The 17,735-nt window shown below is 42.2% G+C and overlaps 1 protein-coding gene across 12 annotated transcripts in view; it reads right to left on the reverse strand.

The window, feature by feature from the left end:
• The window catches only part of tanc2b (tetratricopeptide repeat, ankyrin repeat and coiled-coil containing 2b), a 174,711-nt gene that overhangs the window by 31,845 nt on the left and 125,131 nt on the right, over positions 1-17,735 (reverse strand). For 9 of the 12 annotated variants that reach the window (XM_004556728.4, XM_004556727.4, XM_004556726.4 and 6 more), the window contains 4 exons: positions 12,862-13,010; positions 7,622-7,805; positions 5,998-6,246; positions 78-209 (listed from right to left, as the gene is read on the reverse strand). In XM_004556728.4, coding sequence (XP_004556785.1) covers positions 78-209; positions 5,998-6,246; positions 7,622-7,805; positions 12,862-13,010 — 714 coding nt within the window. Of the gene's footprint in view, positions 1-77; positions 210-5,997; positions 6,247-7,621; positions 7,806-12,861; positions 13,011-13,266; positions 13,672-17,735 lie in introns of those variants that run through there. The other 3 variants (XM_076887668.1, XM_004556733.5, XM_004556729.4) reach the window with 3 other exon arrangements.

Raw genomic sequence — 17,735 nt, forward strand, 5'->3', positions numbered from 1 at the left:
GTAGGTATATAAGGAGGTCCATGTTTGTGCAAATGTGTGTGTGTTTGTGCTCTCCTTTACTCTGGCTTATTGCTCACCTCTCAGATCCTGCCCGGAGCGACCCGGCCCGCAGGTGGTGCTCTGTCTGGGCATGCGCAGCGAGGTGCGTAATGGAGTGTGCCTCTGCTCATCCAGGTATGCTAGATCCTCCAGGTGGGCCGAACTGGTAGCTGTGTGTTTGTGTGTGTGAGGCAGAGGGGAGACAGAGAGGAATGTTTTAAGAGTGAGAGGAAGAAAAAAAAAAACAGTACTGTCAGCACACATGTGCATTCAGAGACTACAATAACCAAACCACACAAACACAGGCACACACACACTTAAGGTGGCAAAGGTTCATGTCATTGTCCTGAGGCAGCTGTCAGGCTTCTGCTCTTCCACTTGCCGACTCCTACAGGAAAGAGAAAGCCAGCCCTACATGGTTATGTCCTAAAATTCCCTCTTCTCTGTGTCTGTCACGCGGCACGGAGACAGATGCCATCCGGCCCCTCTCAGGATTAATTAGCTCAGTAGACAAATGTCTTATTCATGGAGTGAACACCGTCTGACGCTGGCTGCTGATTGTTCACACCACACTGTGTCTTCAGGGCCAACACTCGGAACCACTGAATGTTAAATGAGATTAGGTGCCGTCAGTGTGAGTAAGCACACAGATTCCCCGTCACACCTGAACCCCTCGGTTCAGTAAGAGGTGAGAGCGGGGAAAGACGAGGCAAATGCAGAAAGGATTAAAGGGACTTAATCGAGAGGTTGGTGGTTCCTTGACAGATGAGCGCCGAGTTGCCAAGTCACCACGTCACCGCGACATGCAGATTTTAAACACGGAAACAATTCAGCCAGATGGCCTGAAACACTTCACATGATGGAAGTGCACCTGTAGACTCAACCAAGAACGTCTTCTGCAAGCTTTGATGGATAAACGCAGATGGACAACAATTTTGTAATTTCCTGTCATTTTGCACTCCTGAATACATTTGGTCTGCTCTTCCCATCTGTAATCCCAGACCTCAGCAGTAACCTCGGTGTGTACATCATGATCAACAGAATGGGTTTCAGTATTAGTAATCCAGAAAAAAATAAAGCAGCGCTCCGAAATTTGTCTTTCACGCAATACCTGAAGTTTTCAAATTCCTTGAAAATTCAAATTCAAGGAGTTGGAGAGAGGTGTGACCGAAAATCCATGGCTCTTCTCAGTTCTGTCGTCTGCCTCTCTCTCTCTCTCTGCAGGCGTTCTAAAAACTAAGGCATGGTAAATCTCAGAGGAGCAGGCCTCTAAGCCCGGCACCTCTCGCCTGTGTAACACTCACCAGCACCTCAGCACTGATCCATGTCCTGTCCTTGGTTCAAAGCGTGGCTTCTGTGCCACTGGAGTTAAGCTTAGTCGAGTGCAGAGCATGTGTACTGGCTGTGTTTGTGTGTTGCTGACTGCCTGAGTCACCCCAGCCATGGACCCAAAAAACGAGCCACATGGGTTTCCCAAAATGGAGGGAAAATGGCAGCTGAGAATGCCGAAGCCTCAGCCCTGGCTGAATTGGGAGGTGCTGGCCATCCAACTAGGCTAAAAGCAAGGGCAGTGGAGCCATTAATTTCCTGCAAAACCAAGGAAGAATGACTCAGGCCTACAGGGCTGAAAAGTCTCTTTTTTCCTTTTCAACTGTGTTTGAATGCGAGGACTCAAATCCGTGTGCTCATCGTCTCTATCTGCAATGCAGCAGGCTGCTGGGGATCACATTCACAGTTCTCGTGCCAGTGCGCTAAGACTACACGGATAGTGAAAAGAAAAAGAGAGGGGAAAAAAACCCAAGTGTGGAACAGTGAGAGAATGGAAGGTGTAGCAAAAAAAGTGAGAAAAATGTTGAACTCTGCAACAGGGAGCTTTGGGTAATGACAGCCACATCAGACACTTCCTGTTTATAAGAGCGACAAACGGCATAAACGCACACACGCTCACACACACACTCGCAAAGACCAGCTGGGCTGCTATCCAGAGCCAGTATCAGCCAGGAAGTCGACTACTCATCACAGATATGAGGTAGCTGCTGGAGCTCTGTATGCCTCGCTGTTCTCCTCTCATCTACCAGAGAGATGACTTGCAATGATAAATAATGGAGGTAGAGGTATTTAAACAATAATTCTGGGTGTTAAAACACCATGTATCTAAGCAGACTAAAGCCAGAAAGGAAATTAGGAAAAGAAATGAAGGAAAAAGGAAATCAATGTAGACTGTGCATCCCCCAAATGAAAAACGTTATCTCAAGTGAGCCGTTACCTTAATTTAGTGAATTTGGAGACTAAAGAGCGAGTCTTCTCTCTGAGAATGAATATCACAGTTCCCCAGGCAGTTATATCTGTTGGTGCTAGATTCTTGAGACGTCTATGTATTCTTGTAAATACATAGTAAATTACGTCATTAACACCTGCAGATTCCACAGTATTTGCATCACTAATCTGGCAACTTCAGGTGTAGACCTTCATTGGTTAGTTACAACAAAAAGTTTGATGTATGTAGACTTAGAAAAATAACACCTACACCCAGTGGTAACCTTTAAGACCGTAGTTCCTTAAATGGCCACTAGAGGCTGACTCTGAAACTGAGTCAATCTCCACAAACTCCCATGTTAAAAAAGCTTTAAGTTTTAAAAGAACAAAACAAAAAAGCCTAACATTAAGTTTTACAGTGGCCCGATTACATTAGTGTCTAAATAATGAGGTGAATTGACATACAGGCAATAACGTTTTTACTCATGCCCATTAGGCTGTTAATTATTTCCAGGTTTCAAACATGACTGAATTCACATGGGTAATATGAGGTAAAACTTCGCTTTGGATTTGTGTGAATGAAGGAGGGATTTCAAGTTATCATGAAGCCACAGCACGAATTGAACACAATGGCTGAATTATCGTCAGCTGTAGTCACCGGGCTGAAAATCGCGGCGTGTTTGTGGCGTTGGTGCTTATTACAGCATTTTACATTCGATTGGTTGGCAAAATTATGGCACTGAAAAAATACTTTTGAACGATACAAAATTGGGCTTTTTAAAATGATAGTCTATGGTGATTGCCTGGCTTTTGGCGCAAGAGACCACTGGAGAAACTTAAACTGGAATGAAACTACTTCCAGGGTGGTTTAATTTTTTTATCCCTGAAGGTTGCCACTCGAATTTCCTGCTTTGCTGGAAATTCAAACAATTTGTTTAACACATGCCGGTGTCGCGCTGCTCAGCGCATCATTTCATGCCGCATTACAGTCGGTTGGTTTGTAGATGTAGGTCACAGCAGAAGTCACATTGTGAGGTATTAAATTACTGTCATTATCTGAATTTTGTCCCAGGCTATCTTTGGTCACAAGGCTTTTAAAAACAGTCAGAACTGAATCTGTGCCCTGTGGGCACTGAACGAAGATATCACCATCAGTCTTTTACATTTCATCATCCTCTCTACATGTGGCCATAGTACACAGTACATAGCAAATAAAAACAAAACTTTTTTTCATTTCGCCTTGGTTAAAAGAGCTAAGTGATTTTTTTAACCTTAGACTAGAAATATTTTGCCTGGAAACATATTTGCCATTAGTGTAACAAATGTCTGAGTTTTGTGTCCCAGTTCAATTTTCCTGTTTCACAAATAAAGGACAAGTAATAGTGGCTAAGAGCTTGCCTACGTACAACTCTGCATATCCTCGTGTTGATTATGCTAATAAGCTATATTAGGCTGTTTATGCTAGGCTAAAAAATTCAATTCTATTGAAAGCTTATTAGCATAATCAACACCAGGATATGCAGAGTTGTACGTAGACAAGCTCTTAGCCACTATTACTTGTCCTTTATTTGTGAAACAGGAAATAAATACATGTAATAACAAGTAAGATTATATTTATAATTAATTAATCATCCCTATTGTTAATTTTTTTTTTTTTAATTTTTAAATAAAAACCAAAACCGTATCCCTAAAAACTACAAGATTCCTAAATCAACGTGGCAGTATCGTCGATTCCACTGTTTTCATTGGACTTCTACAACAAATCAGTGAGGTGAGAAGGATCTAGGATCTAACAAAGGCCATCTAGTGTCAATGTGGGAAATGTTAGCCTTCTTTTTTCAAGCCTAAACAACAGTGGTCAGGAGTTCCCACCGTGCGGTTTAACCATTTTCACTCTCCTTCTGTTCAATTTTTGTTTGTAAGTCCTCCAGTTTTACAATTTACTCAATACTTGTCTTAATCATCATGACGTGTGAACGGACAAAAAAAATCTTGGTTTTGGTTTCTCCTTCCTCCATATCTATCCTCAGCTCTACCAACGCACTGACTTCATTAGGTAATAGAGTAGCCCCCTCCCTTCTCTCTTTCCTCCCCAGTCGCCTTCTGCTCTCGCTCCGTATCGCTCTCCCTCTCTCCCCGCACATCAAAGCGAGTCTCTGTCACTCTTGGGGATAGAAACGGTTAATGCCTGGGGCTTTGATGTTCCACTGCTGTGTGAGCCCAGCCAATCCTCAGCCTGTGCTTGCCTCCCATCCCTACATCATCTAATAATTCTTTGTGGAGGAGAGGCAGAGCGAGAAAGAGAGATTATGATTACTCCCTTTCACTCCTCTTCCACATGTATCCATCTCCCACTACTCAATATGGAATTCCTGTTCCTGACGAACACAAATGCCATCAGACAAATCATATGCTCTTTTCCCTTTTTTTTTTATTCTTCCCTCGCTCACACCTTTTCTACTCTCTCCATTTTATATTTTGCATCATCTGCAGCTTGTATCATGTCTTTTAAGCCGTATCTAGCCCACTCAGTCTCTTTTGAAGATCTGACTATTGCGGGGCGGAGATGAGATCGAGGATGAATCTCTAAACCCGACAGTGTCTCTGCGCTGCCAGACAGAGTCAAACAGCAGAACATGACCAGCATAAAGAGAGGGTCATAGCTGCAGTGACAGGCCTTGTCAGGCATATTACAGTGTTTAGTGAAATATATAAGAGAGTCTGCACGCATGTACTCTTTTTCCAGGAGGAGTAGGTGAAGGTATAACAGAGCTCATCGTCTGTAACAGCCTCTCTGATGAGAACAATATTACAATCAGGCCCGTTAGGGCAGCCTCTGTGTTATAAAACTGACATTTTTTCCTAAAATATTTACTGTTATGTTCGGGAGCTTTTCAAGGCCAAAAAACCCCAATATCAACAAGGCCTCTGTTAGCGATACAAATGCCAGTTTCTCCTGTGTAATATTCTTCCAGCCGCAGTATGTTATTCTGCAGATGCTCCCTTTCCCACACTGTATTATTCTGCTGCATGGTTTCAATCTACACCAGAGGGCTGTGAGAGTTTAACAAAATACCAGCATGGATTTACACTTGCCCAAAATTTCAACATAACCCCATGACAGCTAGAAATTAGAGCAGTTTTCTCCCAAAAATGAAGGAGAAATGTAATCAAATCAAAGCACATGTGAGCTACTCTTATGAATAAACCAAATTTTAGGGAACTGCAGGAGAAATGTAGTTGAGACCTCAGTTTTTAAGTTACTCTGAAATGAAAGAAGAACCCCCACAAGGCTACAGATACTCAAACAACCTTTTGTGGTACAAAAAAAATACAGGTTATGTCATGCAAATTAGCCTGCAAGACGCTAAATATTTATATATTTAGGGCCTTTGCGATCACAAAAAATTAGCAAAATAATTCAAAAGGGGAGGATTACAGTTTGTCCTGTAGGACAACAAGCATGGGAAGAGAGGCTGAAAGGAGTGAAGAGGAAGCAAGTAAGAAGTCAGAAATAGGGCGTGACATGGCTAAACATCAGCAGCTCAATCCAATTTTGCCAGAAAAGGCTCCCTAGCTTGGCAAAATTTGTATGCTGCATGGTCGTTCGCCTGTAAATAACCATATTTTTGGCTTCCTGGACAAATACCTTTTTTAAAAAACTTTCACAGTTGAGGGATGGGGAAAGAGAAAGGGACTCACCAGCCACAGAATTAGGGCGGGGCATGAGGTACAGAGGGATGGAGTGGGCAGAATGGGAGGACATGCTCTCCAGGTTTCGCTCAGGGATTTTGTTGAGGCTGTAGGTGGAGGCGGTCATGTTTTCATCCACCCTGTATAGGAACGAGTCCATGCCTGATTTCTGAGACTGCCACAGTTTCAGGTTTCCCCGCGAGCCTTCGCCGTATTTGCTGCCTCGCTCCATGTTCTCCGAATAGCTGGTCAGAGTTGCTGCAACACAAACAATGACACAGTCTTTTAGATCATTTCTTTTGTTTTAGACACTGGGTTTGTTTGAGTTTCTTTTGTCATCTTTTCACCCACCCAGCCCATCTGCTTTCACATTTATTTGCTGTTGTTCTGAATCAATGGTATGTTGATGCAATGCTTTCCTCATCAAACTGCAGGTGTTCACCATTGTTGCCAGGAAACAATGACGGCACCTGCTTCGACTTTTGCCTCGCACCAGAGAGCATTTCGGCGCTCCTGATTCCTTTCAATTGATGCATAAATGCCACAGATGATGGCGAGGTATCAAGCTGCTTCCAGTTGGTGTAAAAACCAGGAAAGGACCTTCGCTGTACTGGGAACTGATCACAGACCAGATCAAAGAAGACTTTTGGACAGTACCTTGCTCGGGTCTGGATATGGCATTCAGAATGACCATTTTTCTTTTTGTTGGTCATGACTCAGATTTAAATCAAACTGTTTTGCACAATTCAAAATATCATTTTACGATTTTTGGCTTTAGCACACAATCAGAGTTGTACAGAGTGGTTTGGAAATGCACAGGCCCGTTTTCCCACTGTTGGAACTCTCAGGCGTACTTTCTTTAGTTTTGTTTTTGTGGCAACCCTGCATTCCTTTTACCTTGGATACCTTGTAAAGGCATTTAAGTGATGTCTCTCCTGAACTGACTGCATTTCAGTAGTAGTAGTGGGGAAAACAAAATTTGTTTTGCTTTCTATACACAACAATACAGCATAATGTCTGTTTATTGATCTTAAAAACACTACCACAGAACAATCACAGACAAAGCCTAGTCAGCGCCCTGTATATGGCTAATTCAACAAGTAACAAATACAAATCAGTAATGTACAGAACAGATTTACTAAGGTTTGCGTGCACTGCTACCATCTCAGATTATGAAATTAGGTTTGGTGGGGTTTATTCCAGCTCAGATTTCCAACATCCCACCTCAAACGGAAAGCAGCATTATTTCCTGGGGGAAATGTAGTACCTACTCCGGGGTAGATACCTCCACCATAAACCCAATAAAGCTGCCATTAAGGTCAGCCAATGGGTCAAAACCTGGAGTCGTCTGATTGGTTAACTCAGACAAAACAAGATGTAGAGATACAGTTTTTTAAAGAACCAGCAGAATTACCATGTTCACCCAACTCAATGGCCTAGACATAAAAAAACAAGGAGCCCCAAAGACCACAGCAAAACAAAAACAACCCCCCTCCCTCTTCTCTTTCCCCTAAGATACGATATCATATTGTAACTCAAGTTTCTTTGGGGTTTGTTGCTTCTTCTTTCTGTATTCATGAATGTACTCATGTTCATTACGGGCGTTTTATGTGAATCAGCACGCAGATCTCACCGATAATCCCGCTGTCCCTGCTCTCCAGTGTCGAGGTGGGACTAGTGACAGAACCGTAGGCGCAGTCCCTGTTGCCAGCCTGGCCGGGCATGGCAGGGGGGAGGGTTGAGCAGGGGCTGCCTGCAGGTGGGGAGGCAGTGCTGCTGGTCAGGGTGGAACACGGGCTGATCCTCTGGTTCTGGCCCTAGGATGGACACAAATAAACACAGTTTTAAAGATTTTTTTGGCTCCCACAGCTCCATTAGCACACATGGGTATTAATGGCAAAAGTACAGCGTTTGAACTTTTAAAATGTGACTCATATGAAGGAAAATGCCATTCCAATACTGCAGTTTTCAAAAGCTCAGCCCCCTGCTGATCCTCTTAGTCCTTCTCCCACATGTATACAAACACATATAATACTAACTCATAATATGCTCCATTTCTCTACAAGATACACTTGAAGAAGTTTTAACAATTAGGCCACGTTGCATAACTAACGAAAATTGCAAATGTACAGCATGTTTACAAACACAAATACACTCAACACTCCTGGCAGTTGCATTTAAAAATACTTAATAATGGTACCTTCACTACAGCCAATACATTTTACAAGTAGCATATGTACTGTATACAGTGATGTGGTTTCTTTTCAGAAAACAATAGAGAGATTCAGTGTTACATTTTAACACTAATACTAACTTTAACTTGCATTTATAGATCCATAGAAACCCCTATTTTCATGCACATTTTCCTCTTCTTTGCCATAACTACAATCTTATATGTAGTATAAATGTATAGTATTTTCAGTCCTGGCACTTTCCAGGCACCCTGGAGTGACTCTATTCGATGTCAGCTCGGGTTAGGAGACAATCGACCACGGGCGACAAAATATAAACACTCTGCTGCATCCAATCAGCAGCTGCTCTGAACACCCACAGATGTACTCTTGTGCAAAACACATAACCTGCCCAAATTTATAGGATACAAGCATGCAACAGTCACAGAAAAACAAGCAAGCCAAGTAACCACGTATTTGCGTCAGTCACTGAAAGGCACACACGGAAATCTCTCCTAAGCACAGACAGAAAAGAGGGGTGAAGTGGCGCTCAGGGCAAAATCTGGTCTAGTTTAATTTGCCGGAGGAAGTCTGAAGGGACACACCAAGCAAATACATTTTAGATTAGCCAACAGACATCCAGAGTCAGGAGTAATGCTGTAGCTAAATGATTATTTTCAGTATTGATTAATCTGCCAATTATCTGTTGACGGCCTCCTGAGCTTGGAGATGAGAACAGGGTGACAATTAATCGCAGGATTGTTGGTTTGATCCTCAGGTCCACTTGTCCACATGTCAACATGTCCTTGGGAGAGACACTAATCTACTGATTGCTCCAAATAACCAAGCAACTGCTTATTATCTATTCGAGTGGGTGAATGAGAGACAATGTGGCCCTTTGATTTGACTAGCACTGCACAAATGTAGTCCGTTCGCCATTATTTTTGTGATAAAGTCTTCTTATTACACAAACACATGAAAACTTTTATCTAAACGCTGCCGATTAACTGATAAGTTGAAAAATTGTTGTAGTTGTAATTCCTTATTTTTAAGAAAAGCAGCAAACCCTCACACTTGAAAACCTGGAACCATTGAACACTCATATGTTTTCACAATAAACAACTACTCACCTCAACAATACACACACTGCAGAGTACTACTAGATTAGTGGGATAACTGTGACACCTGTAAACACACTTCCACTTTAAGTAAATGCCCTCTGGCTGACACTAAACAGTGTTTCTGTGCCTGCGGAATAACAATTTGTCAACCAGTATTTCAGTCACCGCTGCCCTCTGCTGTCTTCATGGATGAGACCGCTCAAGTGTCATGTTTACAAGAGCTTGACCCCGATGTAACCAAACATCCACACCAGCAGACAAATCTTCAACCCTGCGTGCGCTCAACCACGCCGCAGTTCTATCAGCTCAGATAACGAACGCAGCCTTCTGTAGGTTTGACCTTAAATGTCGCGTGTGGATTGGATTGAACTTGGAGAGCACTGCATCTATTTAGGGAGCGAGAGCACGCGAGTATGAAAGGCAATTAACTGCACCCTCTGCAAGTTGAGGTCACCTTGTTCTATCAGCTGGCGAGGTCTTGCAGCAGCTATTGTAGGAAGTCAAACATGTTAAATGGCAATTTTTTTATAATGATCACTGAATTATAGACGCCCAGCATACCAAAGATCACCTTAAAAATGCCAAAAAGGAGAATTTATGCATTATAGAGGGAGACCCAAAGAAAAACAAACAAAGAATCTTGAATTGACTTCTGCAACAACAAAGATGTTTGCAAGAAAACGAACACACAGTTTTTTGTTTTTTAAATATTGATATTGTGTTCACTGATAAGCCTTTAGAGCCATGTAGCACTTTATTTTCTTCCTTTTTCTGACAGAAGCTGCGTTATTACATCATTTGTCCAGCAGGGTGGCTGGAGAAATGTATCAGAGTAGTATCAGAGCCATTATTTCCCATTATATGTCAAGTGTAACCCCACCAGGGCTACTATGTCAGCCATTTGAGGCCGAGACCATCACCATAGACGCCCATGTGAAAACGCCCAACTTTGAAGCAGCAGCTTTTAAAATTTATTGAAGGGTCTCGACATTATAAATATAAAGAACCTTGAGAAAACTGTTGGTGTGATTTGAAGATATATAAAGAAAATTAAAAAATTGAAGGTAGCGGTATCCTACCAATATCTGGATGGCATATGAATGTATGTTTTTTATCTTGAGCTAATATTTTTTTGACCTATCAACAGAGATGGGCGCGTTACTGTAATCTGATTACTTTTTTCAAGTAACGAGTAAAGTAAGGGATTACTATTGCAAAAACTAATTAGATTACCGTTACTTTCCCATAGGAACGCTGCGTTACTGCGTTACTAAAACCGTGATTTTTTGCGAGAATGTCTCACGACAGTGACGTAAGCGAGTGCGCCGTTAGTGACAACAGCTGTGTGCAGATCAACAATGGATCACATATCGATTGTGGGAGAGAGTATGAGCGTGCAGCGTTTAAAGCGTGGAAGTACTGACCTTACTTTGAGTTTGATTCCATAAAAAGTGACAAAAACATTAGCGTCCATTGTGCGTGGGAAGAAAACTTCTTTTTACAGCGAAAAAAACCCCCTAAACTTCCAAGCAAGCACCGAGTGCGCAACGGAAACTCACAGAGAAAGTCGCGGATTCTTCAACTGACCGCGGCACACCTGCACCAGGGTAAACCTCCGCCTACCCCACTCCTGCTTTACAGGTGAAAATAGAGCAACAGGGCCGCTGAGTCTTTGACTTTATTTATTTTCTGCTGTGTTTTACTTGCATCTATTTGAAAGAGTGAGTGTAAACACAAAAAATATTTTATTTTATGTGCTGGAATGTGCAGAAAATAGCTTTAAATGTTAAACTAATTTATTCAAGTCAGAGAATGTTGCATATAATTAAATTTTTGCTTGATGCATAAAGTTAAAAGATTAAAACTGATAAACAAGTTAAAAAAAAGAGACTTTTCCATTTGATTACATTTTGTATGATGGATTATGCAGAAAAAGTAGAATTGGGCTGAAAGATCTATCGCTTTATCACCTATTCAGGTTGTAAATCGTGTTTTTAAAAAGTAACTAAGTAACTAAGTAATTAATTACTTTTGAAAATAAGTAATCAGTAAAGTAACGGGATTACTTTTTTGGGGAAGTAATCAGTAATTAGTTACTGATTACTTTTTTCAAGTAACTTGACCAACACTGCCTATCAAAACATGCACACCTCCTTTGAATTATACACTTTTATCTTCAGTCACCGTCTCAGACATGAATTAGAATCACTTAATGAACATTTAGAAATTGGCTTTGAAACGATATTACTTATATTATGTTGCACTTACGTGGTTATTATTACTTTAACAGTAGTTTTCTGTATGTTTATGGTTACATCAAGATCTGCTAATCCCTAACTCTGCATATTTTTGTTGTCTTGTGGAGGGCAAAGTGTCAAACCCCTGAATTACTGCACTAACCAAAGTCCATTAAAATCTAATAAATCCCAAGCAAATGAGAAGAATTACAACAAAAGCCCACTCTTTTATCTGCTAATAGATGGTGTCTCGAGGCAATTCTTGTCATTTTTGGTGGTTAATGAATCAAACAAAATTGCAATCCAGAGAACAGTATTTGGGGCAGATATCTAAAACAATAAGTTTGTACTGTGTGCACGATGCAGCGGGGTGCTCGTGTGAGTCACGTCTCTAAAAAGAGCCGCTTGAATAAACCTCTCTCAATTTATACACCCCCACTGCTACAGCAGCGCTCACATCAAGCACAGGCAGTCCATCAGTCTAATCGCTTATCCACACTGTTTCAGAGCGAACACATACCTATGCCTGCCTTGAATGCTTCAGCAACAGGTTAGCCCCTTGTACCCCCCCTCCCCGTCCCACCCTGTTTCTCTTTCGCTGCCTCTCCGCGGCAACTGTTTTTCCTTGCACAGTTTGGAAAATTCATACCTGTCAAATTAGGTTTAGGTAGAGATACCAGGGCATCTGCTGCTGAGCTTAGAGCAAGTCTCTTGTGCCAGGAGCTGTTTGTTGCACAACTGACAAATTCACAAATAGAAAGGTTACGGCGCAGGAGCAAAACATTAAGTCTAACCTGCCGCGTGTCGGCTCAAGAAACTTCCTTTGAATAATCTAGAAATAATCTAAATAAGGAAAAAAATAATCATATTTGTTTTATAAAAAGCTAATTAGGCAGGAGGATATCTGACACTTGATGGAGAGGCACTGGTAATCTCAGAATCTAAAGCACTCTGGCACATGAGGGCAATTTACTGAAAAGTCCTTTGATCTGGCTACCCTGACTTCCAAAGATCTGTCAAAACTGACTGTAAACACGAATATTATGAAGATAAATGTCAAAACAGATCGAATCAGATGTGTTTGTTCAAGTTTCCAAGTGCGATCGCTCACAATGCAAATGTGTGAAAATCACATAGCTTACAAGACAGATTCGACTGTTTGACTCAGATATAGATTAGGATAAATAGAATGAAAGTCTGTAGCTATGACAAGTATTTACTGGGTTAATCTGAGAGAAGGCTTCTTATCAAATTCACACTGCGTGCATCACGTGATGAACTCTATCATCAGGGAAAAAGTGCAGATCGCTGAGAATAGTTAAAAAAAAAGCATATTTCTGGTACCTGTCTCGCCTCGGGTTCCTCCATGCTGTACTGGGTACCGGCTGGCCCCTCGCTCAGTTTGTCTCCGAGAAGGAAACCCAGGCGCGTCATCAATGTGTTGGCTGCCTCATCCACGGACGGAGGGGGGCCCAGCTCCTGGCTTGACTCCCCTGTGGAGGCAGATAGACACAAGGAGGAGGAGGCAGGAGATGGGGGAGAGCAAAAAGAAGAGAAAGGAACGGGAGAATGTGTGTCAGTGGTGGGCAGAAAACTGAACAGCAGCTTATTTTGCCACAAGAAAAAAAACAAAAAAACCCCAAAACCTTACAACATTTCATTTTTTATATATCCATAACCTCTTTACCTAGAAACACACAGTACACTTGTTACACTCCCTTTGAATAAACTACAGCCCTGACTACACACCTGGACACACAGCACCTGCACGCAGGAAAAGAAAATGAAGCACCCTACCAGAGTTCTCCCATAGCTCAGAGCTGTGCATTACTAACACATTCCCCAACAGCCGGACTTTTCGGTTGAGGTATCTCCTTACATAAACTCCAAAATCCCCTCAGCCACAACAACAAAAACAGTTTTCAACTGTTTACAAAAAGCTGCCTTCCACAGCGACTAGCAGTAGGCTCCCATACCGACGACAGCTCCTTCCGCACCACTCATCACCACTACGGCTCGAGTGACGTAATGAAATACGCCCTTCACCTGCGTGTGTGTGAGTGAGTGAGAGAGAGAGATCGAGAGAGAAAGAGGTGTGTGCCTTTTCAAGACAAAGCGTGCATGTCCACATCCTTACTCCTATTTACAGAGACTCCTGGGACTAAAGAGAGCAAAGAAAACACCCGGGTGAGCCTGCATGATGATCAGATGATCAAAACCACAAACACACACAAACACACCCCCAGAGCGGAGGGATTTCAGTTGCCAACTTTACAATAGGACCCATTTAAAAATCCCTTAAAGACCTCATCCCATCACCCAGTTGCCTGGTTACCCCCCACCCATAACAAACCCTAACCAGTGGTATCATGTTTTTCAATCACACTTGGCCCTAGAGGTGCCTACTAGATCAGTTTCATTTCAATTTCACATTATTCACTGGAGTGCCACTCGCAGAGCTCAAGGTTGTGTTAATTACTCACCCTGCACAAAAAAGTGACTGGTGGCTAAATTCAAACAGCTGTAATTGGACATATAAGCCTCTGAATTGGCCCAGACATCAATGTTATTGAAGCCAACAGCACAAGATGGTTGGTTTTTTAAAAAAAAACAGCTCGAGGCAGAGTGTGGTTTTTTTTTCCCCCCTCAGTTTTCCAGCAGGGCTGGTCAAACCAGACTGGCAGGTAGTTACACGAAACTCTGACTGACAGCCATTAAACAGTCCAAGCCGCCACGCCACCTCTCTGAAGACGGACAGCTTGTCTACAGCCTGTGTCCTCTCACTCGTCAGTTCGAAGTCACACACACACACACACAGACGGGCAATCTAAAGCCCGGGCTCCCCTCTCCATTTGCTCATGGGCGGAAAAGGCAGAACACTGTCAGGTTCCTCATTAGATTGACTCCAAGACAGTGTGAGCAAGTAAAGAAGCTGGGTGCCTTCTGACGGAGGGAAAAAAAACCTTTGAATCAAATGGGGACGACATGGGTGCAGTGCTTCAATAAAAAAAACACACACAGCAGCAACCAATAATGAGGTAATCAGAGCATACATTAGGTCCGAAACAAGCTAATTATGTATGAGTTTTAACGAGATGGTGATGGCTTTATGGAGCAGAGTGCATTCCTCCAAGGTCAGTGAATCCATGGGTTTCCCTTGAGGAAGTGTCCATTAATGGAGAAGATGTAGCTGGGGTAAACGTCCTACCTCCTCACCGCTAATACCACAGGAGGACGGCTGAGATGCACTTGGATCGATTCATAGTTTTCAGACACATGACTACAGCAGAGCTCTGGTTTGTGTTGGTATAAGCTAACCACAAACCTGTGAATTTTTCATCAATTTCAAGCCACGACTAGAAAGATAAAAACATCTAAAAAGAAGAAAAACAAAATATGTGTGAAAAAACTGAATGTTTTGGACCCTTTTGATCTGTATACAGCATGCACAGCAGTACTTCAATCACTAAAAACAGCCCCGGGTTCCTGCCAGAGCTCCACTTTTGCCGTGTTTTACACATACCTTATTGGGAATCTTTTCGTTAAAGCATAAAAGTTTACACAGTTATGTAAATTTTCAATTTGGAGTGGTCAATATATCTGCTGTGTTGAAGGTAAAGGAGAAGAAGGTAAGTGCTGACTGGTTAATTTCAACTTACAAGTGATGTTTATCGATAAGTGGGGTCATTTTAGTCAACATTTCGGCAGATTACCAACAAAACAGCAGCATCTTTGATAGATTGTATGAAATAATTTTAATCAAATGCAATTAGATTAAATTTATAGGACAACAACAGGTTGGTTTTCGCTTTGGTTTATCCAATGTAATACTATCATGCCGAGGAACATCTTATTTTGCTGGAAAATAGTCTTTGTGTCACTCACTGGGTTGCATTGTTCTATGTCTGAAACCTAGAACTGGGCATTTTTGTTGCTGCCATCTTTTCTTTTTGAAACCAGTCACCATGAGTGAAGGATACAAAAAGCTTTACCACCATACAGTAGCACGTTGCTAATCATAATGAGGATATGCTGATTTACCGTTCTCGACACTGTTGGGTACCAAAATTTACAAAATGAAGATCATGCTGCATTTGAACAAGATGTGAAACTAGTGAGTAAGATGCTAAACTCATACTAAGGACAACAATCAAGGGAACAGAGGTATACAAAACCTCTTTTTGCAACTAGGAGCGCCCTCTTCTGGTTGTCCTTTTTATACCTGGGAGCCTTGTCCATCTTTTATATACAGTGTATCGTTTTTCCCTAATGATGTGATATCCCATGAAGACCATGAACAGAAGAAACCTACATGAAAAGTAAAGCAAATCATCTATCCATACAGACAGCATGTCATTTCTATGTATTAGCTGCTGTCTTTGCACCAGTCTGAACACTGAGCCACCGAAGGCTTCCCAGTTGACAGACTGGTAGTAGTAAGGAGTGAATATATTAGCAGTCATTAGTCAACCGCTCCCGTAGGTGGTGTGGTGGGGGGTTGGGGCGTGATCGTGATCATGATCAAACATGGGCTCTGTCTGCCTGTGTTAACTTGTGTTCTTTCACTCGTCTCTTTGAATGCTACTCTCTCCCTCACAATCCCCTCTGTTCCCTTTAGTTCTTCTTACTATAGCGTCTGTGTAGCAGCCAGCTGTTGGCCAACCCTGTGCAGGAGCGAGCAGTTTGTCTAGGTTTCTTTTGATGTGGTAACAAAATCTCTAATCTGGATGCCCGAGCCCACAGTGAGTCCCTTGAGCGAACCATAGGCAATCCCTTTGTACATCTTTAAACTCTCCCACTCTAAAAATATGACAGCAGAGTCAAACATATGGCCAAGGCCCAGATTTTTGGCAGTGACGACAATCACAGAGCTGTCAAACTCGAAACAAAAATACCATACCATCTGAATCCTTCTTAAAGCTACCTGTTCTTGTAGCTACTGTAAGGGAGCTACAATCAAAGGGAATATATTATCATAATGTAGGGGTTGTATGTACTGATTTGCTTCTATTTATAGCCCTACCTTTTGTTCTTTAAATACACATTATGACAGTCACATGGTGCCGAAGTCACTGCAAGCAAACATCTAGATCACTTCAAAGCCAGACGCCAAACACACGGCTAAAGGAACTTCAGGCGCTTTTCGTCAGTGTAACATCTTAATAAATATAAAATAAAATTTGCCCAACATCAAAACACATATATGCATACTCCGCCTAGGCTGCACTGTCGAGCGCAGATCCACTGAGCGCTCAACACAGACAGCATAGTCAGAAGGAAGAGCGCAGGGCAAGCTAGCGAGACAGAAGTTAAGCTCTCCTTGCAACAAGCAAATTGAACCTCATTCAGATCTGGCGTTTGGAATTATTTTGGTTTTCATATGAAACAGTATGTTGGATGTGCCATGCAATGCTCAATTACATTGGTGTGAACTAGTGTGTTAGCGCAGTTAGCTCGTTAAGGTGTTGGCCGTCTAGCCCCATGCACGGAGCGATCCGCGGTAGCTCGTTAACGGAGATTTGCCGTGTTGTGGCGTTAAGGTCATTTCAACGAGATTAACCTGAAAGCACTAGTGGGAACACAACGAATATGACTGCACATTTACGCCGACATCATCCTAGTGCAAAGACAAAAACAACAAGCATGCTACTAACTTTAGCCGAGTCATTTAGACAGCTGTTAGCACGTGATTCTCCTTATGCTGCTGAGAATATAGCCCAGAAGAAGCGGATAGTATAGCTTTTATTTTGGAAAGAGCCATTTCTCTGTAATAAACTCTCTTTTCCAAAGATGATGTGATTCCTCAATCAGATACAGGGCTTGCAATATCGCTAGCCCGACGTCCCGGAGCTAGCGATTTTTTCAGTCGGGCTACCAAAATCTATCTCTTCCCTGCCCGTCGGGCTATTGTAGGAAAAATATATGTCAATGCTTTTGCATTCTTTCGGAAATGTAGCTGGGTAATTATGTCATTGGCATCGGTGAGCCACTGTCAATATGTGACATATTGAAGTCGCGTTTGAATTTGCGCTTGTTTTTTGCTTTCACTTTGCAATCGTGTGAACTGTGTATAGAGAGCGACAGCACTGATCTGTGAGTGATGATAATTTGTGCACCAATTCCTCTGACATCGTCTTATTAATCGTTAGCTTACTATGCAAACATGACAAGTGAAATCTCCCGCAGCAAGCTTAGACATGTGAGAGGTTGATCGTGCA

This window comes from Maylandia zebra, linkage group LG8, assembly GCF_041146795.1.
Source record: "Maylandia zebra isolate NMK-2024a linkage group LG8, Mzebra_GT3a, whole genome shotgun sequence".
Taxonomy (NCBI): Eukaryota; Metazoa; Chordata; class Actinopteri; order Cichliformes; family Cichlidae; genus Maylandia; species Maylandia zebra.